This window comes from Parasteatoda tepidariorum, chromosome 1, assembly GCF_982258835.1.
Source record: "Parasteatoda tepidariorum strain Cologne lab strain chromosome 1, Ptep-v5.0, whole genome shotgun sequence".
Taxonomy (NCBI): Eukaryota; Metazoa; Arthropoda; class Arachnida; order Araneae; family Theridiidae; genus Parasteatoda; species Parasteatoda tepidariorum.
The window spans coordinates 30,170,039-30,191,695 of NC_141755.1; the positions used below are offsets into that span (position 1 = coordinate 30,170,039).

The 21,657-nt window shown below is 31.7% G+C and overlaps 1 protein-coding gene across 1 annotated transcript in view; it reads right to left on the minus strand.

Annotated features, from left to right (window-relative positions):
* Positions 1-18,713, minus strand: part of LOC107455632 (nose resistant to fluoxetine protein 6) — a 41,973-nt gene extending 23,260 nt beyond the window's left edge. Inside the window, exon 1 of the mRNA XM_043048458.3 lies at positions 18,275-18,713. Coding sequence (XP_042904392.2) covers positions 18,275-18,584 — 310 coding nt within the window. The 5' untranslated portion in view covers positions 18,585-18,713. The remainder of the gene's footprint in view (positions 1-18,274) is intronic.
* Between the last annotated feature and the right edge of the window lie 2,944 nt (positions 18,714-21,657).

Below are 21,657 nucleotides of genomic sequence, written 5' to 3' on the forward strand. Positions count from 1 at the left end.
GCAGCCAATTCTTATTTTACGACTACCAATGTTCAACTCCATAGCTTTATAATTTTGGACCCAACCCAGACGACAAGGAAACTCTTAGATTAAGTATTGGGGCAAACTTGTCTTCGTAAAAGACTTTTTAATGGAACTAACCAGTGTCTCCTATGAGAGAGAAGGCCTCAACACGGGTTACCATAAGCAAGAAATTTTTCGTATATTTCCCCACAGCACAGCTTAGTAGCCAGAACGTAATGACATCTTTCTTATATTTCCTTCACCGCTTAATTTATCTTCGTTACGTCAGGCTACTAAATTGATCCGAGTTGATGCCTTCTATCTCCTAGATTTAGAATTAACTCGCGTTTGCGTTACATAGAGAAGAAAACTGAAAATCTCCCACAATTTGTCCAACGGCAATCCGGGGATTCTAACCCATTTTCGTCTACAACTGAGAATATTTTATGTCAGCACGGTGGTTGGTACAAGCTGGGAGGAGAGTAACTACCAGCCACCACCGGAATTCGAACCTGAGACACCTCATTGGAAGGTCTATCTCCTGAGTCATCGCTGCTCCTGTAAAATATCTAGCCCAGTTTTAGTGCAAAATGAAATTTTAAGGATTTTTTTTTAAAATTGATTCTGAGCCTAAAAATTGTCTTAATAAATGTACAAGCTCAAATGTTTTTAATCAAGTCGTCCTCCTTCAGTAGCTTTGCAAGTTCCTACGATGAAGCGCTCCTTCTATAACTTTTATTTTATTTTGCTTAAATTTGCGACTCTTAATGTATACTTATTCCTAAGTTATATTTGATACTGAAAATTTTTTTCTCCAAAACATTAAATTTAGATTCAAAAAATTTAATACAATTAAAAACATTAAGTATTTTTTATACAAAATTTTAATGCATGAAAATAAAATATAATTGTAGTTACAATTATACGAATATTTTCAGCATAAGTATGGCATTCACTGTAACAGTCTGAGATACATAATTTTTGTTGCAGAACTACACATATTTCCAGTTCTGCATGCCTTTTAGCATCATTTTTTTAAATCAGAATTTTCTGTTATTATGTAGGTAAATAAGTTTCAAGCTCTCATTTATTTTAATACATACAACTCTAAGAGCGGTTTATATTTAGCATCTCACATGTTTACAAATCGTGCTAAGTTTTTAAAACATTTTCTTTTTAATTTATTAAAAAATAATTTAATAAACGCTTTTAGACAGGATTTCTTAAAGTAGAAAAGGAGCTTAAAAAATTTCAACAGTTTCTGCGATAAATTTTAGAACAATAATTAAACCATTACAGGTTAAAACTAACATGATCTTATTATCAATGTTTATTTTGGTTAAGCAAAATACTTGTACACTACCTGGAAAAAACTTCTATATAACTGTAAAACTTTACAAATATTAAAAAAATAATAATTATTATCTAAAGTGGAAGTAAATAGAAGAAAATATATTCACTCAGTTTAATGTGTTTTCTTTTTCTTCCGAAGATCGCACCGTCACGGGATATACTTTGTGAGTAATATTCTAATTTTTTAACTGATGTGAGTTTGATTACTGTTACACATAGTTAAGCCTGTGATCAGTGCCAGGAAATTTAATAATGAAAATGGCGCAAAACAGTAATATAAAGTATAGCCATAGCTTAGTGAAAATAAATTGCTCACGTAAACAAATTTTTTAATATTTAAAAATTTGATCAAACGCTTCATTCCCTAGATTCACAAAAATTTGTAAAAAAAAAAACAATTATACATTGATTTTTATCATTTGTATTTGGGTGGAGACACCCAGTCAAAATGTTGATTTTTAAAAAAGTCTTTTTTACTTTTTAAAATCTGAAAGTTTTTTTTTTCGTTCCAAAGGTTTCAATATTTAAGACAAAATGACACATGTAGTTCAAAATTATGGCTTTACTTGAAGTGCAAGGCACTTAAGGGGAACAACTCTATAAAATTTTCGAAAAATTGGGAAACAAAACTTATTGAAGTTTTCGATAGTTTATTCTTTAAAGATTCGAAATAATGTTAAAATTACAGCAAATATGTCACTCGCGACCCCCTGTGACAACACTGCGTGACACTGTGTATGAACAATTGAACTTCTGCGCTCAGTTGAGTTTAATAGATTTGAAGAAAACGCTTCATCAAAATATTCTCATTTTAACTATTTCATTTAAATAAATTGTTTAATTTATGGAAAAAATAAATTAATGGTACTTTCAATGTAAATAATTGGAATTGCAACTTATGTAGCTGTAATAATTTCTAATAAAAGTTGCAAAGGAATATTGACAGTTTTAGAGCTATTGGAAATAAATGTAGGCCCCTTGCATCCAAATAGTGTGATCAAAATGAAGATGACAGCAAAATTTCGACTGCTACTCTAAAAATATATGAGGCCTCACATGAAGGTAGATAGACAAGAAAAAGTGCTAGACAAGCACTTGAAACTTTGAAAAAATTGGAGCAGAAGTATCTTACGGACCTAGCATTGATGCATTATAGTTAGTTGTATGGATTATTGATTACAAAATTTTAAACGTAATTTGTTCGATACTGTTTTTTTACTTATTGCACCTCTAACCAGCACAATTTTAAACCGATTTACTTCAAATTTTGACCTAATGTTCTTAATAAATATAGTTTTCATTTCACGTAGGGATTTTTAATTGTGTTTGATATAGTCACGAAAATTTAGCTTTTTTTCCCCTTTTTTAAAATTTTTAATTATTTTCTTTGTAATTTTTTAAAATTTTTTTGCCAACTCGCCAAAAAATTTATTTTTCAAAACTTCTACGTGTAACGAAAACTACATTCAAATCGTTTAGAAAAATCAAAACGGAATCAAATTTGGATGATTTTTACAACTGATGAGAACAGCAAGCTATGACTAATTTAAGAAATGAGTTATAAATATTGTAAAAGCGCTACTTTTTTAAATTTTTAATTGTGACATAAAATTAAGATTAAAATACGTGCTATAAAAAATGTGCTAAGCTTATCACAATTGCAAAACTAATTACTAAATCTTTTTCTTTTCCTTCAGGATTCTACTAAGTTGTACCCCCTTAAAAGGTGGAAAAAATCGTGCGTTAATAAGTTAATAGAGGGAGTGGCCCTTGACCATTCAAGTTGGCAATCCACTACTACTTTCTCGCATTACTTATATAGAACATATTTGTAAATATCACGTTTACCAGACGAATGTCTGAATAATTGATTAGCTTTTACCTTCATTACGAATTTATATAGTGATGAAATCGAACCTTATCTCCCAAAATAAATCAGCTCGGAAAAAAAGGTTAAATTAAGACAGCCTTTCCCTCACATTAAAAAACGGTGATTAAACGCAAGTGGTTAAAAAATAGGTAATTAAGATTTCAGTACTCCGCGAAACTACCTCATAGTTAAAAATATAGGTTCTCAACCATTTTGGGGATTACCGCACCACTTTGCGAGTCAAAAAAAATTCAATGTCTCCAATCAAAATTACAAATACTGCATTGTACTTTTTAAATATTTTTATTGCGAAACACTACTATAATCATACCTTTAACTATTGAAAATATACTCAATGACTCATTATATTTTCATTCGAAATCTTTTTTTAATACTGTAACGAGCGTAACTTTGACCGACATTGTGGCGTTAATCTGAACTGTTTGAACCACGAGATGTTCTTTAGATGTTTCTTTTTTGTTTCTCTTTTTAGTTTAAGCACTTTAAGAAATTTTTTTACCCTGCACCTAATCTTTAAGATTCTTTATAAACAATTTTTATGGCTGAGTACATTTGTGTTATATTGAAAGAAAGAAATTGTACCATTCAATTAATTTAATGGTTAACCACTAACTTTGGTGTTCCCGACTATAACTCCATATTGTATTACAAAAATTATTTTATTACATTCGAGTCTGAGTAACACACGCCATAATATACAGCTTATAAGCTTAAAACTAGATATATACATTTAAAACTAGATATATATATTTAAAACTAGAAAATGGTTTATTATTATTGTTTAAATTTAAACAATGGTAGAGTTTACCATTCCCATGTGAAGCATTTATTAACACTAAAAAAATATTTGCAAAGTTTTCAAACTAGACTAAAATTTGTTTTATATAGATATATATTAAAACAGTGTTTACAAAGGTAAATAATGCATGACTCTGCTGTATATTAAGATAAGTCTTTAGAACATATTCATGAAAATGTATAGTTTCTTAAAAATCACTGCTGTTTTAAATTTAAAAAAGAATACTGAAAATTATATTAAAAAAGGGCTAGGAAGAATTTTTTTTTAATGAAGGCGTTGAAATTACAATTTAAATCGAAACTTTTAGTCATTTGATTTAAAGTGTTAACTCTTAGTGTGTTTAGTTCTTTTTAAAATAATTTTTTTTTCGAAATACTATTACAAAACATTAATAATTTTGATAAAATATCATCTTGAGCTACAGTTATAGCTTTACTAGTTGAATTTAAAAAAAATATTTAAAGAAGTAAACTTTGTTTTTACTTTTATCTTTATTTTATACTAATTCATATCATTGAATTCAAAAACAAATATGTTTTCTACATTTTTTAAATGAACGTGAAACACAGATCGCTATCAGTCTGAATAAAAATCAGATAAAGAAATAAAATAAAATCTGCTATCAGAAAAAATAAAAAAAACAATGATAATAAATTCGTTAAAACGAATGAGTTTAATTCGTTCCTTTGAAACCAAATCATCTTTAGATAATTTGCAAACTACAACTGATTCAAAGGTTTAAGTTTAAAAATTCTAGCGTTAGCGTTCTTAAAAGACCCAAAGTTGCGATCTAGTTTAGCCTTGTTTCAGAATAACAGAACCGATAAAACTTTTTCGTTGCATCACCGTTAAAATCGTCAACGGGTTTAAACTATGAATTTTTGGCCTCAACTTCTAAGAAAAACGAACTGTCCTGTAATTAAAACAAAAATACAGAACGCTTTTAACCTCTTATTTCTGTCCAAATTATAGCTCACTTTTAATTTTTCTAAAATATAATCATAAACGTATTTTCGAAACTTAAACGTATAAGCGCTCATGCTTATACCTGATCACTTTTTATCATCTCAGTTTTTTGTTGCCCCCTGAAATAGAAATTTAAGTATTAATTAGTAAGCGTTAATTTTTTATGTAAGAAAGAATTTCTACGCAATATAAAAATGTGGTCTTCAAAGACTGGACAAGGTTTTTTCTTTTGTTAATTATTTTAAAATAATTATTTAGTTTTTTTTTATAAAAATTAGTTAGATTTTAAAAATTACTATTAAATTATGAGTTTATAAGTTCCTAATCGGTGCTTCAAACATTGTGTTTTCCGAAGTATAATTTTAAATATAAACAAAAATTTCGACGAATATTTTTTGGTAAAAAGTTGTCTCAATACCCTAATTCAATCAATAGAGTTTCAAGTTGACCCACTTACTTCGAATAGCCCATGGCTTCCATTTTGACAGATGCACTATGTAAATCATCATACTTTTTTCACATTTAGAAGTCACGTTAGATGAGCTAAGACTACGTAGAAGATGAGGCAGGACAAGTTTTAAAGTTGCAGAGGTACTAGATTTGGCTTCGCCCAAGAAATTCTTCCAAGAATGTACTCCCTCATCTTTTACAAAATTGCTCGAGAAAGAAACAGAAGCTGAACCCAAGACCAAAATCAACATCCAATATAACGCCATCCTGCACTTTCTAAAAATAAGACTATTCGCTTTGATCAGGGCACTTTTATTGGTATTGCATTTTTAAAGTTGTCTCTAGATATAATACTAAGTTATACAATATTTTTGAAGGTCTGAAAATTACAGAAATCAACTGAACCAAGTTCCCTTCACCTTGAAGGAATGGTCAATGAATGAAAGGTCAATAAATATCTAAACAGCAATCATACCAACAGAAGTTGTTCATCTCAATTATCAGAGCAACAAACAACCTATGAGGTGAAGGCCGGTGAAAGTTAAGGAATATTTAAAATTCTTTTCAGAAATTGCTACAAAAATTAGCTGTGAGCTAAATTTTCTTTAACGAAAATATATTTTTTAAAGTTTTTCTCTTCTTTACAAAGAGAAATAAGTCACTTTGATATAAATTATATTCATATTTACAATTATATTTGATATGGTCAATTGTCACAATTTTACGTAGAGAGATTTGTCTTGTAGTTTTGTTTTCATTGTAGTTTTAAAATTTTAACAAAAAAATATACGCGAATGTTTGTTTGGAGGGGCCATGTATTTTTCTAGACTTAGCATAAAAGTGGTAACAGCATTTTTTCCCCTATTAATTGAGTTAATGTTGCTAGAAAATTCTGTAATTTTCTTCCAGAAAATGCTTATTAAGCGAGACGAGAAATATTTTAATAAGTTCAAAAATGTCTTTTACTATTTCACTTTGTAAATCATAAGTAATGTACCCCCCCCCCCCTACGAGAACAACACATCAGAAACGCATCGGCGCTGCTTTGATGGTTATAGATAGTAACGCGCTATTTAGTAAATGCATGGACAAAACTTTTATACCATTGGGATACGCACTGGTTGACCATTGATATACACGTTGAACATTTGAAAATTGTACGATAAACTTGATATGTCTATGTACCAAGGACCACTTAACTTTGTATATCGTACACTTTTTAAATTTATTTTATAACCATCTTTAAATAGCAAATCCAATTTAGAAAAAATTGAACTCTGTGGTCTTGTTATTTTGAACCCAATCCAGAAGACAAGGGAACTCCTTTATCACGTATAGGGAGAAATTCGCCTTTGTGGAAGACTTTGGGATGTAACTAACCCGCATTCGCGTTGTGTGGAGAAGAAAACCACGAAACTCTTCCACGGTTAGTCTGATGGTAAGGGGATTCTAACCTATGATCCGTCTACCACTGAGGATATTTTTAGGTCAGCACTGTGGTCGATGCCAGCCGGGTGCGGAATTCGAATTCTTGCCATCGCTGGAATTCGAATCCGGGGCACCTCATTTAGAGGCACGCGCCCTATCCCTTGAGCCACTCTGTCTCTATATGACGTATACTACTTGTAAGTAAACAATCCTTTGTAACCTGGTGCATCATTTAGGCTAATCTCGTATGCTAATTTACGATCCAGCGGCTTTTAACGACTCTCTCTTTCTTTTGCACACTTTCCTTTTAGTTGTCCCAATTATAATGCAAGTTTTTATTTCTATTAAAAATTTGTCTCCTGAACAAAAAAGATCCACGAATCAAGTTTATTTTTATTAGAAAATGCCATAAAAGAAAATGGGTCGTTAAAGATAGCTGGATTGGAAAATTGCATCTCGTATTTATAGTTTACAGTACACGTTCTATTTAGTAATAGAAAATCTTTAGTTCTATTTAGTAATAAGGCACTGTCTCATTCCACATGTGGGCAGGAAAAAAATAACTATTTGAATGCATTTTTTTATTTGATTTTTGGATGTGATTTAATTTGATTGCCTCAAACGGCGAGCATCCAAAAAGTAGGCTTAGTATCTTTTCTCTACATTTTCGACCAATAACGCTATGATTTTATTTATAACAACTATCTGTCATTAATTTTAAGAAAACGAACGATCCTGTGTCTAGTGACTGAAGTACACTTGGAGTTTTACAAGAAAATATAAGACTCATTTTAAAATTGAGAATTAGAGGATAGGTGGAATATGAATAAATGAATAGCAGAATTTTTCCCTTGCATCATCATAAATTTATTTAAAGAAGTAAAAATATCCAAAAAAAAGTTTTAAAAAAGTACAAAAATTATAAAAAATTAAATCTATTAAAAGTGCCAAGAATAATTTTTAGAATGTTTAATTTATTGAAGTTTATTGTTCGTCAATCGAAGTGTATTATTCGTTTAAAAAAGAATTATTGCCTTATAGAATAATTTTAAATCCCGAAAATCGATATATAGTTACATCGATACAGTTGTATCGATTATATCGATATATCGTTGAGTCGGGTTCCAACTGTCTTACGTGAATTTCAAAAAATAGTAATGATAAAAATGAAACAAGGCTGTCTGAAAAAAAAATCTAATTACTTTGTTTTCTCACATGAAAAATAAAAATACAAAAATGTAATATGAAGAAAGAATTTTATCTTCGCATAAAAAATATAACCAGTAATTCGTATAAAAAGAAAGTTTAGTTGTTTCTAGAAGTTGTAGTTATTTAAGGTGAGTAGAATGAACTCTCTTAGGGGAAAGCTCTGTTTCAGGCCAAGGTTAAACCATCGTTCCTTTGCAAAAATGTGAGCAGCTCTAAAATTGATCATAATTGGTTCATTCGAAGTTATTCTTAAAAGCGTGAAGGAAAGGCTACATAAAAAAGAAATTAAAGCTTGCAACATTGTTTATCAACGTTTATCCAACATAATAATTAATAAAAAACTACTACCTATCAACTTTTAACTTTTCCTTGAAAAAGTGGTGAAAGTTATATTTTTATCTTGTTTTCATTTAACTTTTTTTTTCATATTTATGCATGTGTTTCAGAAAAATTATTTCTGCATACCCTCTGGTGTATCAGAAGTCTACTCGGTGAGTACTGTATGCAAAGTGTGGATATTTTTTCCTTTTAAAATTCTATAAAAACTATATAACTATTTTATTTTATGACCGACATTGAACAGCTGACTCAATTTTAAGTTTACAACTATCAATGTTCTACACTGTAGGCTTGTAATTTTGAACCAGATCCAGAAGACAAAGGAACTCCTGAATCAAGTATTGCGACAAACTAGCCTTCATGGAGGACTTTTTAATGGAACTAATCCACATTTGAGTTACATGGAGAAGAAAATCACGAAAACCTTTCATGGTTAGCCCAACGACAAGGGAACTAAACCATTATCCGTCTACCACTGATGGTCGATGCGAGCCGGGTGCAGAATTCGATCTGACCTGCCAACGCTGGGAACGAACCTGGTTCATATCATTAGGAAGTGATCGCTCTATGCACTGCTCCATCGCGGTTCGATATAATTATTTAGTCAATTATTAGAAAAGAGGATTTCCATTTTTTTAAGTTTTTGTTTGAAATAGATAAAAGGATCAGAAATTTTCTACCGAAAAAATTTAAATATAATTTTCCTATTCGAGATATCCCGAAAATCTGGGGGTTAAAAAAAGACTAAAAATAATCGATTTATGCTTTCTAGTCAAGCCTTACCTTTAAAGTAATCAAAATTTTGCTAAAAAAAAAATACAATTAAAGGTGTATCAGAGTTCAAAGAAATAAAGTTCTAAGTTTTTGTGCTAAGAATCATAAGTTCGAAAGGTTCAATTCTGAGCAATTGAATATCTTCGTTTTTACGAAGTTGAAATTACACTGCGTAAAATAAAAAAAGCGAATACTCTGAATACTAGATCAATTTTAGTGCCACTGACCGGTATGCCCTACATCAGTTCAAGGTCATTGCACTGCACAGTACGCAGTTAACCGGTACTGCGAGGACTGATGTTTCTCCTAATCTATCCTCAGTAGATATTAAAATATGGAATAAATATAATAGTATCAACAAATGAATTAATATCAAATCGGATATAACATATATTTCGGACATTCACCAAAGCAACTATGTGATTGTTGACATTCACCGGTCGACATTCTCTTGAATTCGGTACTTTGATTCTCTTGACACAGTAACATATATATATATATATATATATAGAACAACTTTGAAATACACGAATTGTTAACGAACGTCTTTCCACGTGAATTTTTTTTTAACAAATAGATGGATTCTGAAGGATCAAAAATTTGAATGGATACATGGTACATTTAAAAAAAATCGATGGGAAAAAGTGATTAACTGATTATTTAATTTAAGTCGCCATTTTTTATTTCTTTTGACTCTCCATGCGACGAGTCGTTACTTTCAGGTATACTATAACCTTAAAAAAAGTCATAATATGTATACAAATTAAACTAAAATTAAAAATTGCGAATTAAAATAGCATACAGTAGTATTTTTATTTCAATAACAATAGGCCTAAGAATTTGTTTAGTTTATAAAAACATTTGCTTTGTTTATACAAATAACATTACCTATTTTGTTAAAAAAAATTTTTGATTGAACAATACCTCTACTTGAAAGATAAGATATGCTATGCTATGAAATAACTCTCAATAGAAATTTTGAATCACCTAAAATGACTTTACGCATTGAAAATTTCAAATTTCTTTGTTTTATCAATTTAATCAACAAAAACAATAGGAAAAAAATCGGTTTGGGGAGTTATGATATCTTTTTATGACACTTTATCACTCTCGATTGAGAAATAAACATAAGTATTGCCAAGTTACAGACTACTAGTTGCATTGGGTTTCAAAATCAAATCAATTTTGAAATAAAACTTTCATGAAAATCGTAGGAGTTGCTCATGTCGCTTACGTTTGCATATTTATGATAAACATTTATCAGAGCACAAAATATATGCAATTAAAATAATTCTATATATGAGGATCATAGTTTTCGTGTGAATTTACATTTATAGGAAACTATTAAACCGATTTCTTTCATACTTTTTACCTTAGCTTACGAAATAAAGCAGGTTTCTTTTCCAACCTCACAGGTAGGACAAAACCAGATGTCGGAAATGATTTTAAGCTTATGAAATTTTTTTAATAGTTTCCCTCAAAATTTTATGCTTTGTATGATTATATAGACCCTTATTATAATCTTTCAATTTACAATTTCATATTTTTTCAGCAGAATTAAGATTGGAGTTTGCTTTTATCGTGAATTTTAATGACGTTACCTCACTGTAATAAATGGATACTCAAATGTCGTTTCTGATTAAACCGTTTCTTGGTACATGCTCCGAGCGAACATTTCGTCAGAGTGACGAAATAACTATTGTCACTTCGAGTGAACGAATTCTGTCAATAGTAAAAAAAATATTTCATCTTTTTTTAAAAAGTAATAAATAAATGAATAAATAAAAAAAAGTTGTGGTTTGTTATGTATCTAACATTTCTAATCACTATCGTGGACACCATTTGGCTAGGTCAATGCCACCTCCATAATAGAATGTATAGTATGACAAAAAGAATGACAAATAGAACAGAGATAAATTAGACCCATGCCCGAAGAGGGATTCGAACATGAAAGCCCGCAGTAAGCCAAGAGGATCATGAAGGTTAAGGTTTTGCAATTTTGTAACCTACCGCGTGGTTTGTGATTAGCATTACGCATAGTCCGAATTACTTCCAAGACAAGATGGCGTCCATGTATCTGGATCTAGGTGGGCAACAAACACTTCCGTAGAAGAGAGAGGTACTCTGCACGGATCAAGTTAGTAGTATGTCGTACCAGATAAGAACTGTAAAGTGGGGAAAATGAAAAAAATTCAAAAAGTTCAGGCTACTAAACTGCGCAGTGGGGAAAAAATACGAAAGATGTCCCTTCGTTTGGAGCATTGAAGGACTGGATTTCTCGTTTATGGTAACTAGTGGTAAGGCCTACTCTCTTCTAGGAGGTGCTACTTCAAGCCGCTACAGAGGATCGAACCCCAATGTTTTCCAATGGTAGCTCAGTACCTTTCTTATAAAAATCAAAATCCATCAAAAAAGCATGTTTCTAAAAAATGCAATTCATTAAAATATTTACTATATCATTAGACAAGGATAGTTGGCGCCATATTGTAACTACGTATGCTATAACAAAAAGAAAAAAAAAAAAAAAACATTCAACACTTCCTTGCGAAGTAAGATTATAGATTTTTGGAAATGCTGAATTGAATCATTTGACTCAAATTTAGAGCAATTTATATTATACGCATTATTTCTAGAAATTTTAATAAACCAATATAAACTACGGCGTAATAAAATCTAAATTTTCTTTGGCATTAAATCAAAACATTATTGAATCGAAAAAAGAGAATGTAAAATCAGACAAAGGTATAGTCAGGTAAACTTACATAAACGGAATAATTTAATCTTACTTTTAAAGTCTTAAATAATCATTTAAATTATTGAAAACAAATTCAATAATAAAAAAAGTATGTGCTAAACAACAAGAAATTACATTTGAAATGTCAATGCTGTTCTATTTGCGAACATATTGGTTGAAAATTATAGAAAAATTAAGTATTTACTAACATTAAAAATATTTCTGAAAAAATTCCATTAACAATTTACGAAATTTTATTTCATCCATAATTTCGCCAATCTAAAAAAAAAAAAAATTCAGTAGAGCTGTGAACATTTTAACATGTAAAAATGTTCTAACATGTGTAAAGAAAAAAAATCTACTTTTAAAAATTTTTACAGAAGCACTCCCTCAATAAATCATGATGCTTTTCTTATTTATTTTTTACAAAATAAAAAGTAAGATCGAGTTTTTTACATTCACGCCTAAGATTTGTTTATTTATAAAAATATGTTATCAAAGAAAATTTGGTTTAAAAAAATATAAAATAGATTTTACATAAAGCACATAAGTCAAATGAGGCTATGCGGTGCCGAACTCAAAGCATAAAGTGCTGCCATATCAGTTACTTAGAGTTAAAAAAAAGTAGGCAATGCTGAAAATATTAATAATTTTTTAGTTTTTATTCATTATCTATTTTCGTTAATTCATTATCTAGTTTATACAATTTTTATATTTAAACTGTATTTAGTTTACTAGGTACGTCAGTTGCAAGTAACAGAAGAACTTAAAATCCTGAACAGGACAGTGTTAGCAAAATAAATTTTTATAAAAGCAATATCTGCGGCAAAAACAAAAGATAAACTTTAGAAAACACACAAAACGCAACACCTCGGGAATGTGGAACCTATATTTGTTAATAATTCCTTTGAAAGCCCTAAAAAGAAAATTTTATAACTTTAAAGACTGAATAAATAATGTTATCTTTTCCATGCTATCAAGAATGATCTATCAAGAATAACATTTATAACCTCATAAATTCCTTAGAGGAACTTTAACAAAAATCTCAATCGCATAAAAATAGTTTTCCAACACTTGTTATCAAGTCTATTAAATTCATATCTTATTACTTATCATAAGAATGAATTGCAATTTTTATTGTGATCACAATCATGAATAAACATGTTTTATTCAAATAAAAAAATATAATCGCACAACAAATAATTGTAAATAAAACACGAAAATAAATGAAAAATAAATTTTAAAATTATGTATAACAATTTTCATCCTAAACTTACGAATAATGGTTACTTAGATAACGGTTTTCTATCAAAAATTAAAAATATGTTTCTGTGATCAATAGTCCAAGTCAAGACAAATAAACATTTTCAAAATCTAATTCAAAATCAAGTGCTGTACGAAAAATGATGAGAGCGCATGGTATCTTCAAAGTTCAAGTTTAATCTATTTTTTGTAACTATTTTATTTTATAACCGTGCTTGAATAATCCGACGAAATTTGATTACCAATGCTTAACTCCGTAGCCTTGTAATTTCGATGATAATCCAGAAGACTAGGGAACTTTTGGATCAAGACTTAAGAGAAATTTGCCTTTGTGAAGAACGTTTTGATGATACGAACCCGAATTTGCGTTACAGGGAGAGAAGAACTACGAGAACCTCCCACAGTTAGCTGACTAAAGGGGACTCTAACACATTATACATCCTGGATCAAGCATTGAGAGAAAGTTGCCTTCGTGGAGGACTTTTTGAAACACCTCTTAGAAAAGAAAAGTCCCATTAGTAGTCCATACGTAGTGACATCATTCGTATTTTCTCTCCACTACGCAGTTTATGTTTGTTACACCGGACTACTAAATTAATTCGTGCAGAAGCCTTCCTTTTTACTAGGAGGTTTTGAACTTACCCGCATTTGCGTTACAAAGAGAGGAAAACGATGAAAACCAACCACGATTAGCCTGATATCAAAAAGACTAACCCATGATCCGCCTACCATTGAGAATATGTTTATGTAAGCACTGTGGTCGGTGCGATCTGGGTGCGAAATACGTATCGACCAGTCATTCACTGGGATTCGAACCAGTGGTGTTGCATCAAGATGCGAAAACTATCCCGTGAGCCACGGCGGGCGACTCTTTGTAATCATTTGAAAATCTTAACTTATTATGTGTTAGTGCAGGTTTCAACTTATGGTGTTAGTGAGTATCTTTGATACAAATGCTTGAAAACGAGCGCTAGATCTGAAAAAAAAATAGACGCATTAATAAAAGTTTTTTTCGTTAATGTTGTTCGTGTTATACTATAGAAGACAGTTTTGTGCATTTATTTATGATAGATTTTTTAATCTTAACGGGGTTTTTTAGAATTTAAATTACGAACAAAGTATCATTTTTCAAAATTATGAAAAGACTATAAATTTTATTTATAGGTTGTTGACCGTTCCCAATTGATTTCAGAAAAAAATACAGAGCATGCTCATTTTTTGCTGTTTAGCTTATTTAATGCTCCTCAATCATTTAATAGAGAATAATATTTGTGAAAGCTTTATTTAGAAAACTATTTGCTACAATAAATTATCATTGTAATTTTTTTTTCGTGGCTACAGGGCTTCAATAACAGATTTTTACAGCTACAATTTGAACTTGGAATTTATAAAATAATAACTATAATAACATGTGAAAGAAATTTAAACCAGCAGACACTATGAATAATTACACAGCTTTCTTTATTCCGTACATTTAATAAATTGCACAAAAACTGGCTATCAATAAAGACATTCAGTAAAATTTGCAACCTTTTGATATCGAACCAATACAAATTTTCACCAAACTAACATGATTTATTGGTTTTATTATTTGATTGTTATTTGTTTTATTACTTGATTTTGTTATTTGAATTACACTATATTGTACTGTACGCAAAATAAAAAAAATGGACCTCCCAGAATAACTTTTAATCTAATGATGGGATCATTGCGTTCTAGGACTCAATCTTTATGGGTTGAGGGGAAAACCTCAAATATGCTAATTAATTAGTACAGACGATATTTTAAGCTACGAAATCAGAAAAATCTTACTTTCTCTGAATAAACGTACCTTTGTTCCGACGGATTCGGATTTCTGACCCCCAAAGCCGCATTCTAGGAAATACGGCAGTAATAGTTTATAAGAAAAGAGGTCCAAAGTTATGCTGCCCTAATGTTAAATTTTACTTTTTGCGTATTTCTATTCTTTACTTTTTGCGTATTTCTGCCCTAATGTTAAATTTTACTATTTTGCGTTTATCTGAAGATAATTTTATACAGAACTTAATTTTCGTAAATATTTATTATTTTATTTAATTAATTGTCGAAAAGTGTGAATTGCAAAGTATGCAATTTTTTACATCATTTTAAAGAATCCAATTTTAAATGGAAAAGCTAACACTATCAGATAAATCGGTCAAATAGTTACTAATAAATAAAATTTTAAAAATTCGACTATTTCTAAGTAAAACTTGTCATGAACTATTCGACCGATTTCACACAAATTTATAAAGTAAATACAATAAAATATTTTCGACTGTATAAAATAGATTTTTTTTATTAAAAGTTATATATTGCATTGAATTAACTTTGAATAAACGAATGTGATATTTGCACACGCAAATTTTTAGATTCGCTTAAAAAGTTCTCTAGATATGCTGTTATTACCATTTAGGGGTCCAAACTTTGCACCGCTCTCCTGGCCAAACTATTAGAACCATATTTCCCAGAATGTGGTTATCCCTTATATTTTGAGTATCAAAAAGCCAAATCCGTCCGAAAAAAAAGTATGTTTTTTCATAGACAGTCCGTTTTCATGTCTGATTTCGTAACTTAAAATATCGTTTTCAATAATTAGCATATTTGAAGTCACCCATTTGAACAAGTCACCATTTGTCAAGATTTAGGATCTGATTAATAGTTATCCGTTTTTTATTTTGCGTACAGTACATAAAACATAATATACTCGGAATTTTAAAAAAAAAAAAAAAAAAACAATATTGCACTTCCTTAACCCTTTATATCACCTTGTTGCATATCAGCAACATACACAAAAAGCCTATGTCTTTGCCCCAACAAATTTTAAAGGACGATTTCGGCGATTATCGGCCAAAACTAGTGCTCCAAGATGAAATTGGGCACTGGCTTAATTGGGCTAACAAAAGAATCAGATGCAAATACCCAAAATGCAAAGGATTTACACAACACTATTTATGAGAAATGCGGTGTAGGACTTTGTTACAACAAAAGTAACAACTGTTTTAAAAATTTTGATATGAATTAAAATTTTTGAATCTTTCAATCTTAGTGCCATTTTTCACAATGTTGCAGGAATGCAACAAGCATTTGTTTGTCATTTTGCATAATGTTGCAGAAATGCAACAATCAATTTTATTCCGATAATTTTTCTTATTTTATGTTGTAAAATTTTTTTATTATTTTTTACATGCTTAGAATGATGTATTCTAATGTATGAGTAATTTTTATTAAAATCAGAGATGTTGAGATATAAAGTGTTAAAATAGATTAAGAAAGTTAAATAATAATCAAAGTTTCTATTTCTTGACCTCTTCAAGCAATCTTTATCGCTTATCAAAATTTCGGTCAGTTCCAGACACTAAACTAAAATAAAAACAGAGTAAAAAAAAATAAATAGAAAAAAAAAACAGTTTTTCAAGTGGACTATAAAGAAGTTATTTCGATTTTGTCTTGCTTAAAACAAAAAATATAAGGAAATTTATGTGATGGGAGAAATCTATTGGAAGGCAAAAACAGCTGAAGATCCCTTCTCTTTCAATCACATTTCTACCTCGATCACGTTTTTTTTTTAAATATTATTTTTAAGAAAACTTTTAAATTTGTTATACTTAAAAAAAAATAAAGCATATTTCAATTATGTTATATTAAAAAAAAGGAAAGAAAGAAAATCGTGATTAAACGTAATAAAAAAAAACATGATTGATATTGAAAGATAATCGTGTTTCTTTATTACCGTGGTTGAACAGCAGACTCAATTTTCGGGTTTACAACTTTTACATTCAACTCCGAAGCCTTGAACCCAATCCAGAAGACAAAGGAACTCTTGGATCAAGTATTGGGAGTAATTCACCTTCGTGAAGGACCTTTTGATGGAACTAACCCGCATTTGCGTTACATGGAGAGGAAGAAAACGAAAACTTCCCACGGGTAGCAAGGGACTCTAACCCATGATCCGTTTACCACTGAGGATATTTCACGTCAGCATTGCGGTTGGTGCATGTCGGATGCGGATTTATATCGACCAACCATCGCTGGGATTCGAACACGGTACACTCATTGGAAGGCGAACGCTATCCCCTGAGCCATCACGTGATTTTTTAAAAAAAAATGGAATTTTGAGCAGAATTGTACTTGCTCATCACTAAGTCCCTTTTTATATATTTCGTTTCAGGCGTGACAAAATCGAAATATCTTCTACATGGTTCACTTAAAAAACCTGTTTTTTTTTATATGTCTTATTTCATCTTTTATTTTCGTTATTCTATTTTTATTTTATTTTAGTTTTGTGTCTGAAAGTGATCGAAACAGATAACGGACCATCCTGAATAACTAAAGATCAGCTCTTTACATTCTAGTATTAAATCCTAGGTTCGAAGGGGAGACTTTAAATATGCTAGCTAATTATTGAAAACGATATTTCAAACTACAAAATCAGGCACTAAAACGTAGTTTCGCTGAAAAAAACACACCTTTTCGACGGTTTCAGATTTGACACCCAAAATATGGCAGATAATCACATTCTGGGAAATATGGTCCCAATAATTTCGCCAGAAGAGAGCGATTCAAAGTTTGGTTTTACTTTTCTCTACAAAGTTTGTTGATTTTACTTTTTGCTTATTTCAGCATATCTCGAGATTTTTAAGCGAATCGAAAAATTTACGCACATAACTATCGAATTCTTTTATACAATCTTAATTCAATGCAAAATGTAACTGTTACTAAATATTTATAATTTTATTTAATAATAGTCAAAAAATTAAATTTCGAAGTATTTATTTCAAAAAATTTGAGCGAAATCTGTCGAATGATAAATTGAACTTTGAAATAGTCTGAAAAAATTTCTAATAACTCTGTGTTTAGTTAAATGTGATATATAACAGTTTGTTTATGTGGAAAATATGACAAAATTTCGCTTTGTGATAAATCCTGCATGTAACTATCAAAACTTAATTTGAAATATGAGCACTGCAGCTAGTCGATTTCTAGGTTCATTCCGTACAAACAAACAGGAAAGGGAATTTATTAAAATATGGTAAAAATTACTTACTATGTATTGCCCATCTTTTTGTTTTTCTTAAACCAAACATAACTTTAACTAAAGATTCTGTGCAGTCCGACGACAGATGCAGTTCTTCTAACATTCGGTTTATTTCCATTAACGTGGACATAGAAAGTGTGCTATCAAGCGCTTTTTGGAACATCTCCTGTATGATAGGCCATTTTAATGTGCTATTAATAATATTCCCATGGGAATGTATCAAACTACTAAATGATGCACTATTAGCAGCTTCGGTATATCCCAAAAACAATAATAAAGCAATTGAAATCTTATTAATCATTTTTATATTTGAAATCATTTACAAACTCTATTCTGTTAAATGCAGGAAGCAAAATAGATTAAAGCTACGAAATTGAACTCGATGCACACGCGAAAACAACTGAAAGGTTGCCATTTGTTTTCAGATAACTTCGGCGTGTCTCCAGCTGCTCACATCAATATAACGACTGCTGTTGTTGTTGTTGTTGTAGTTCATTTACGTCGCACTAGAGCTGCACTATGGGCTATTGGCGATGGTCTGGGAAACATTCCTGAGGATGATCCGAAGACATGCCATCACAATTTTGATCCTCTGCAGAGGGGATGGCACCCCCGCTTCAGTAGCCCAACGACCTGCACGCGAAGTCGAGCACTTTACGGTAGCACAGTTTAACGAGGATCAATACCGCACACCCTCGGTCCCTATGCAGACTGATCCAAATGGTCACCCACCCGCACACTGACGGCAGCCAGTGATGCTTGACTTCGGCGATCTGATAGGAACCGTGTCAATATAACGACTGCCTCAACATAGCTAAACTTGGGACCCCCTAGCCGAGCGGTATCGACCACCAAATGCTGTGCTAAGCGTGGAGGTAGATGGTTCGAATTACTCTGGATTTTTCTTCGTGCAGTCTTTCCTTGAATTGTGTTATCCCTCCTTCTATTTGACAAAAGTTTATAAGCCTAAATTGATCGCATAAGCCTGCAAATGTACGTAATTCCAATAAATAAATAAATCTAAATAAGCTAATAAATAAAATTTAAAAGCGTGGAGGTTACGGGTTCGAATCCCGTTATTGCCCTGGATGATGTCCTTGACTTTGTGATGTCCTTCGCTGAATTGGTAGGGGTTAATCTGACCGAGTTTTCCTGCCATTCCTCCAAACGCTCTGAAACATGGAGATAACGGGTTGGAATGCCTCCTTTACCCCGGATGCATGCTTGTACCATCCGTCTCTAAATTGTGCAATCTGTTAAAAGCTTATAAACAGTTCTTTGCACAGAGAACTCCAACCTGTATGCTCCCCTCTGCAGAGGATCAAAATTGTGATGGCACGTCTTCGGATCATCCTCAGGATGTTTCCCAGACCGTCGCCAATAGCCATTGTGCAGCTCTAGTGCGACGTAAATGAACAACAACAACCAACCTGTATGCAGATCCCTATCTCAAGAACTTTTTAAGGGAACAAAAAAACTTCTTTACAGCAATATAAAATTCGTTTATTTAAAGAGAAGGCAAAAAACTATTTTCTTAGAATATATTTTATTTAATAATATAGGACAGTGAGCTTTTCAAATTTTTGCATCGTTTTAAAGAAGTGACGCCCGGTGGCTGAGCGGTAGCGCTTCGCGCTGTCGTGCCACAGGTCCATGGTTCGATCCTTGGGCCGGGCAAGGCCGACTCAGCCTTTCATCCCTTCAGTGGGTCGATAAAATGAGTACCAAGCATGCTTGGGAACTAACACTGGGGGTTCCGCGTTCGGCTGACCACCTGACCGGAACATATGCTCCTGCACCCCAGAGCCCAAGGTCAAGAAAACTGAGATGGGCACAGTCGGCCTTGGCCCTCTTAATGGGCTGTCGCGCCACTGAGTTAGTTAGTTTAGTTTTTAAAGAATGTAATTTTTCATGCCAAACTAGAAAATTTGAATGAAATCGATCCAATACTTCTTGCGAAACCAAATTTTAAAGAACTCATATGTTTAAAATTTCATTTCCAAGCGAGCTTCCAATATAATAGATTGGACAACATTTTATAACGTGCCGGCCAGGTGACCGAGCGGTTAGCGTGCCTGACTGCGGAGCCTGTGGCTGCGGGTTCGAATCCCACTCTGGGCATGGATGTTTCTTTCTCTCTCTCTGTGTGTTCTATGTCCTTTGTGTGGGAATGTGTGAGTGTGACCAGCCCTATAAACGGGTTTGTTAAGACACGGTTCCCAGCAGATCACCGAAGTCAAGCATCACTGGCTACGGTCAGTGTGCGGGTGGGTGACCACTTGGATCAGTCTGCCTAGGGACCGAGGGTGTGCGGTATTGGTCCTCGTTAAACTGTGCTACCGTAAAGTGCTCGACTTCGCGCGCAGGTCGTCGGGCTACCGAAGCGGGGGTGCCATCCCCTCCGCAGAGGATCAAAATTGTGATGGCATGTCTTCGGATCATCCTCCGGGATGTTTCCCAGACCGTCGCCAATAGCCCATTGTGCAGCTCTAGTGCGACGCAAATTAACAACAACAACAACAACAATAAACGGGTTTGTGGTTGTGTGACGTGGGCGACGCTGAAGGGTAGCAGTTCTGGCACTTTCTGAGGCCAATGGACAATAGTTCCAAGTGCACGCCTTAAAAGAAAAAAAAACATTTTATAACGTAAGAAATTATAATTTAACATTTGTTTTTCAAATTATGTGACTTTACGAAGATATTTCCTTAGTAAAATCATCATAATTGATTTTACCCTTATTGATCAGTAAAATTACAATGAAAAATTATAAAAAAGGTAAGATGTTTGTTTTAACCTTTTGGATAGTTTTATGCCACATAAATATCTTATTATTTGAGTGACTTACCATTTAGTTTCATGACTAAAATAAAAAGATATGCACGATAAAAATATAATAAAATGGGTTAAAACAGATAAATTAATCATTTTTTACGTAATAATTACGTGATACGTAATCTCTTATAGAAACTGTTTCGCATTTATGAGTTTACTTCCCTTTGCCACACCTATTTCGAATTAAAAATCGCTTTTTGTATATTATTCAGACGCATGGTTTCAGGAGCTTTAAATACAATAAAATTTTTTACCCTAAGATGTGTAACTAAATGCCTATGAATGTTAAGCAATAAAAATCATGTTCTAAGAATAGTAAGAGACACATGTCAACTGATAAAGTAATTGAAAATTTGCCTACATGGTTTTAATACGTAAACAATTGATTTCGAAATAGTTATAACACTCAAAATAGGCAATTAATATTATCTCTAACCCTTTGTTCTTCGATATCTCCGATAAATGATACAGCCAATATTATTTTTTTTTTAATTTTAATCTTTTAAGGTTTGAAAACACCTCGTTACAATATGAAATACCGAGATAAGGTGGTTTTG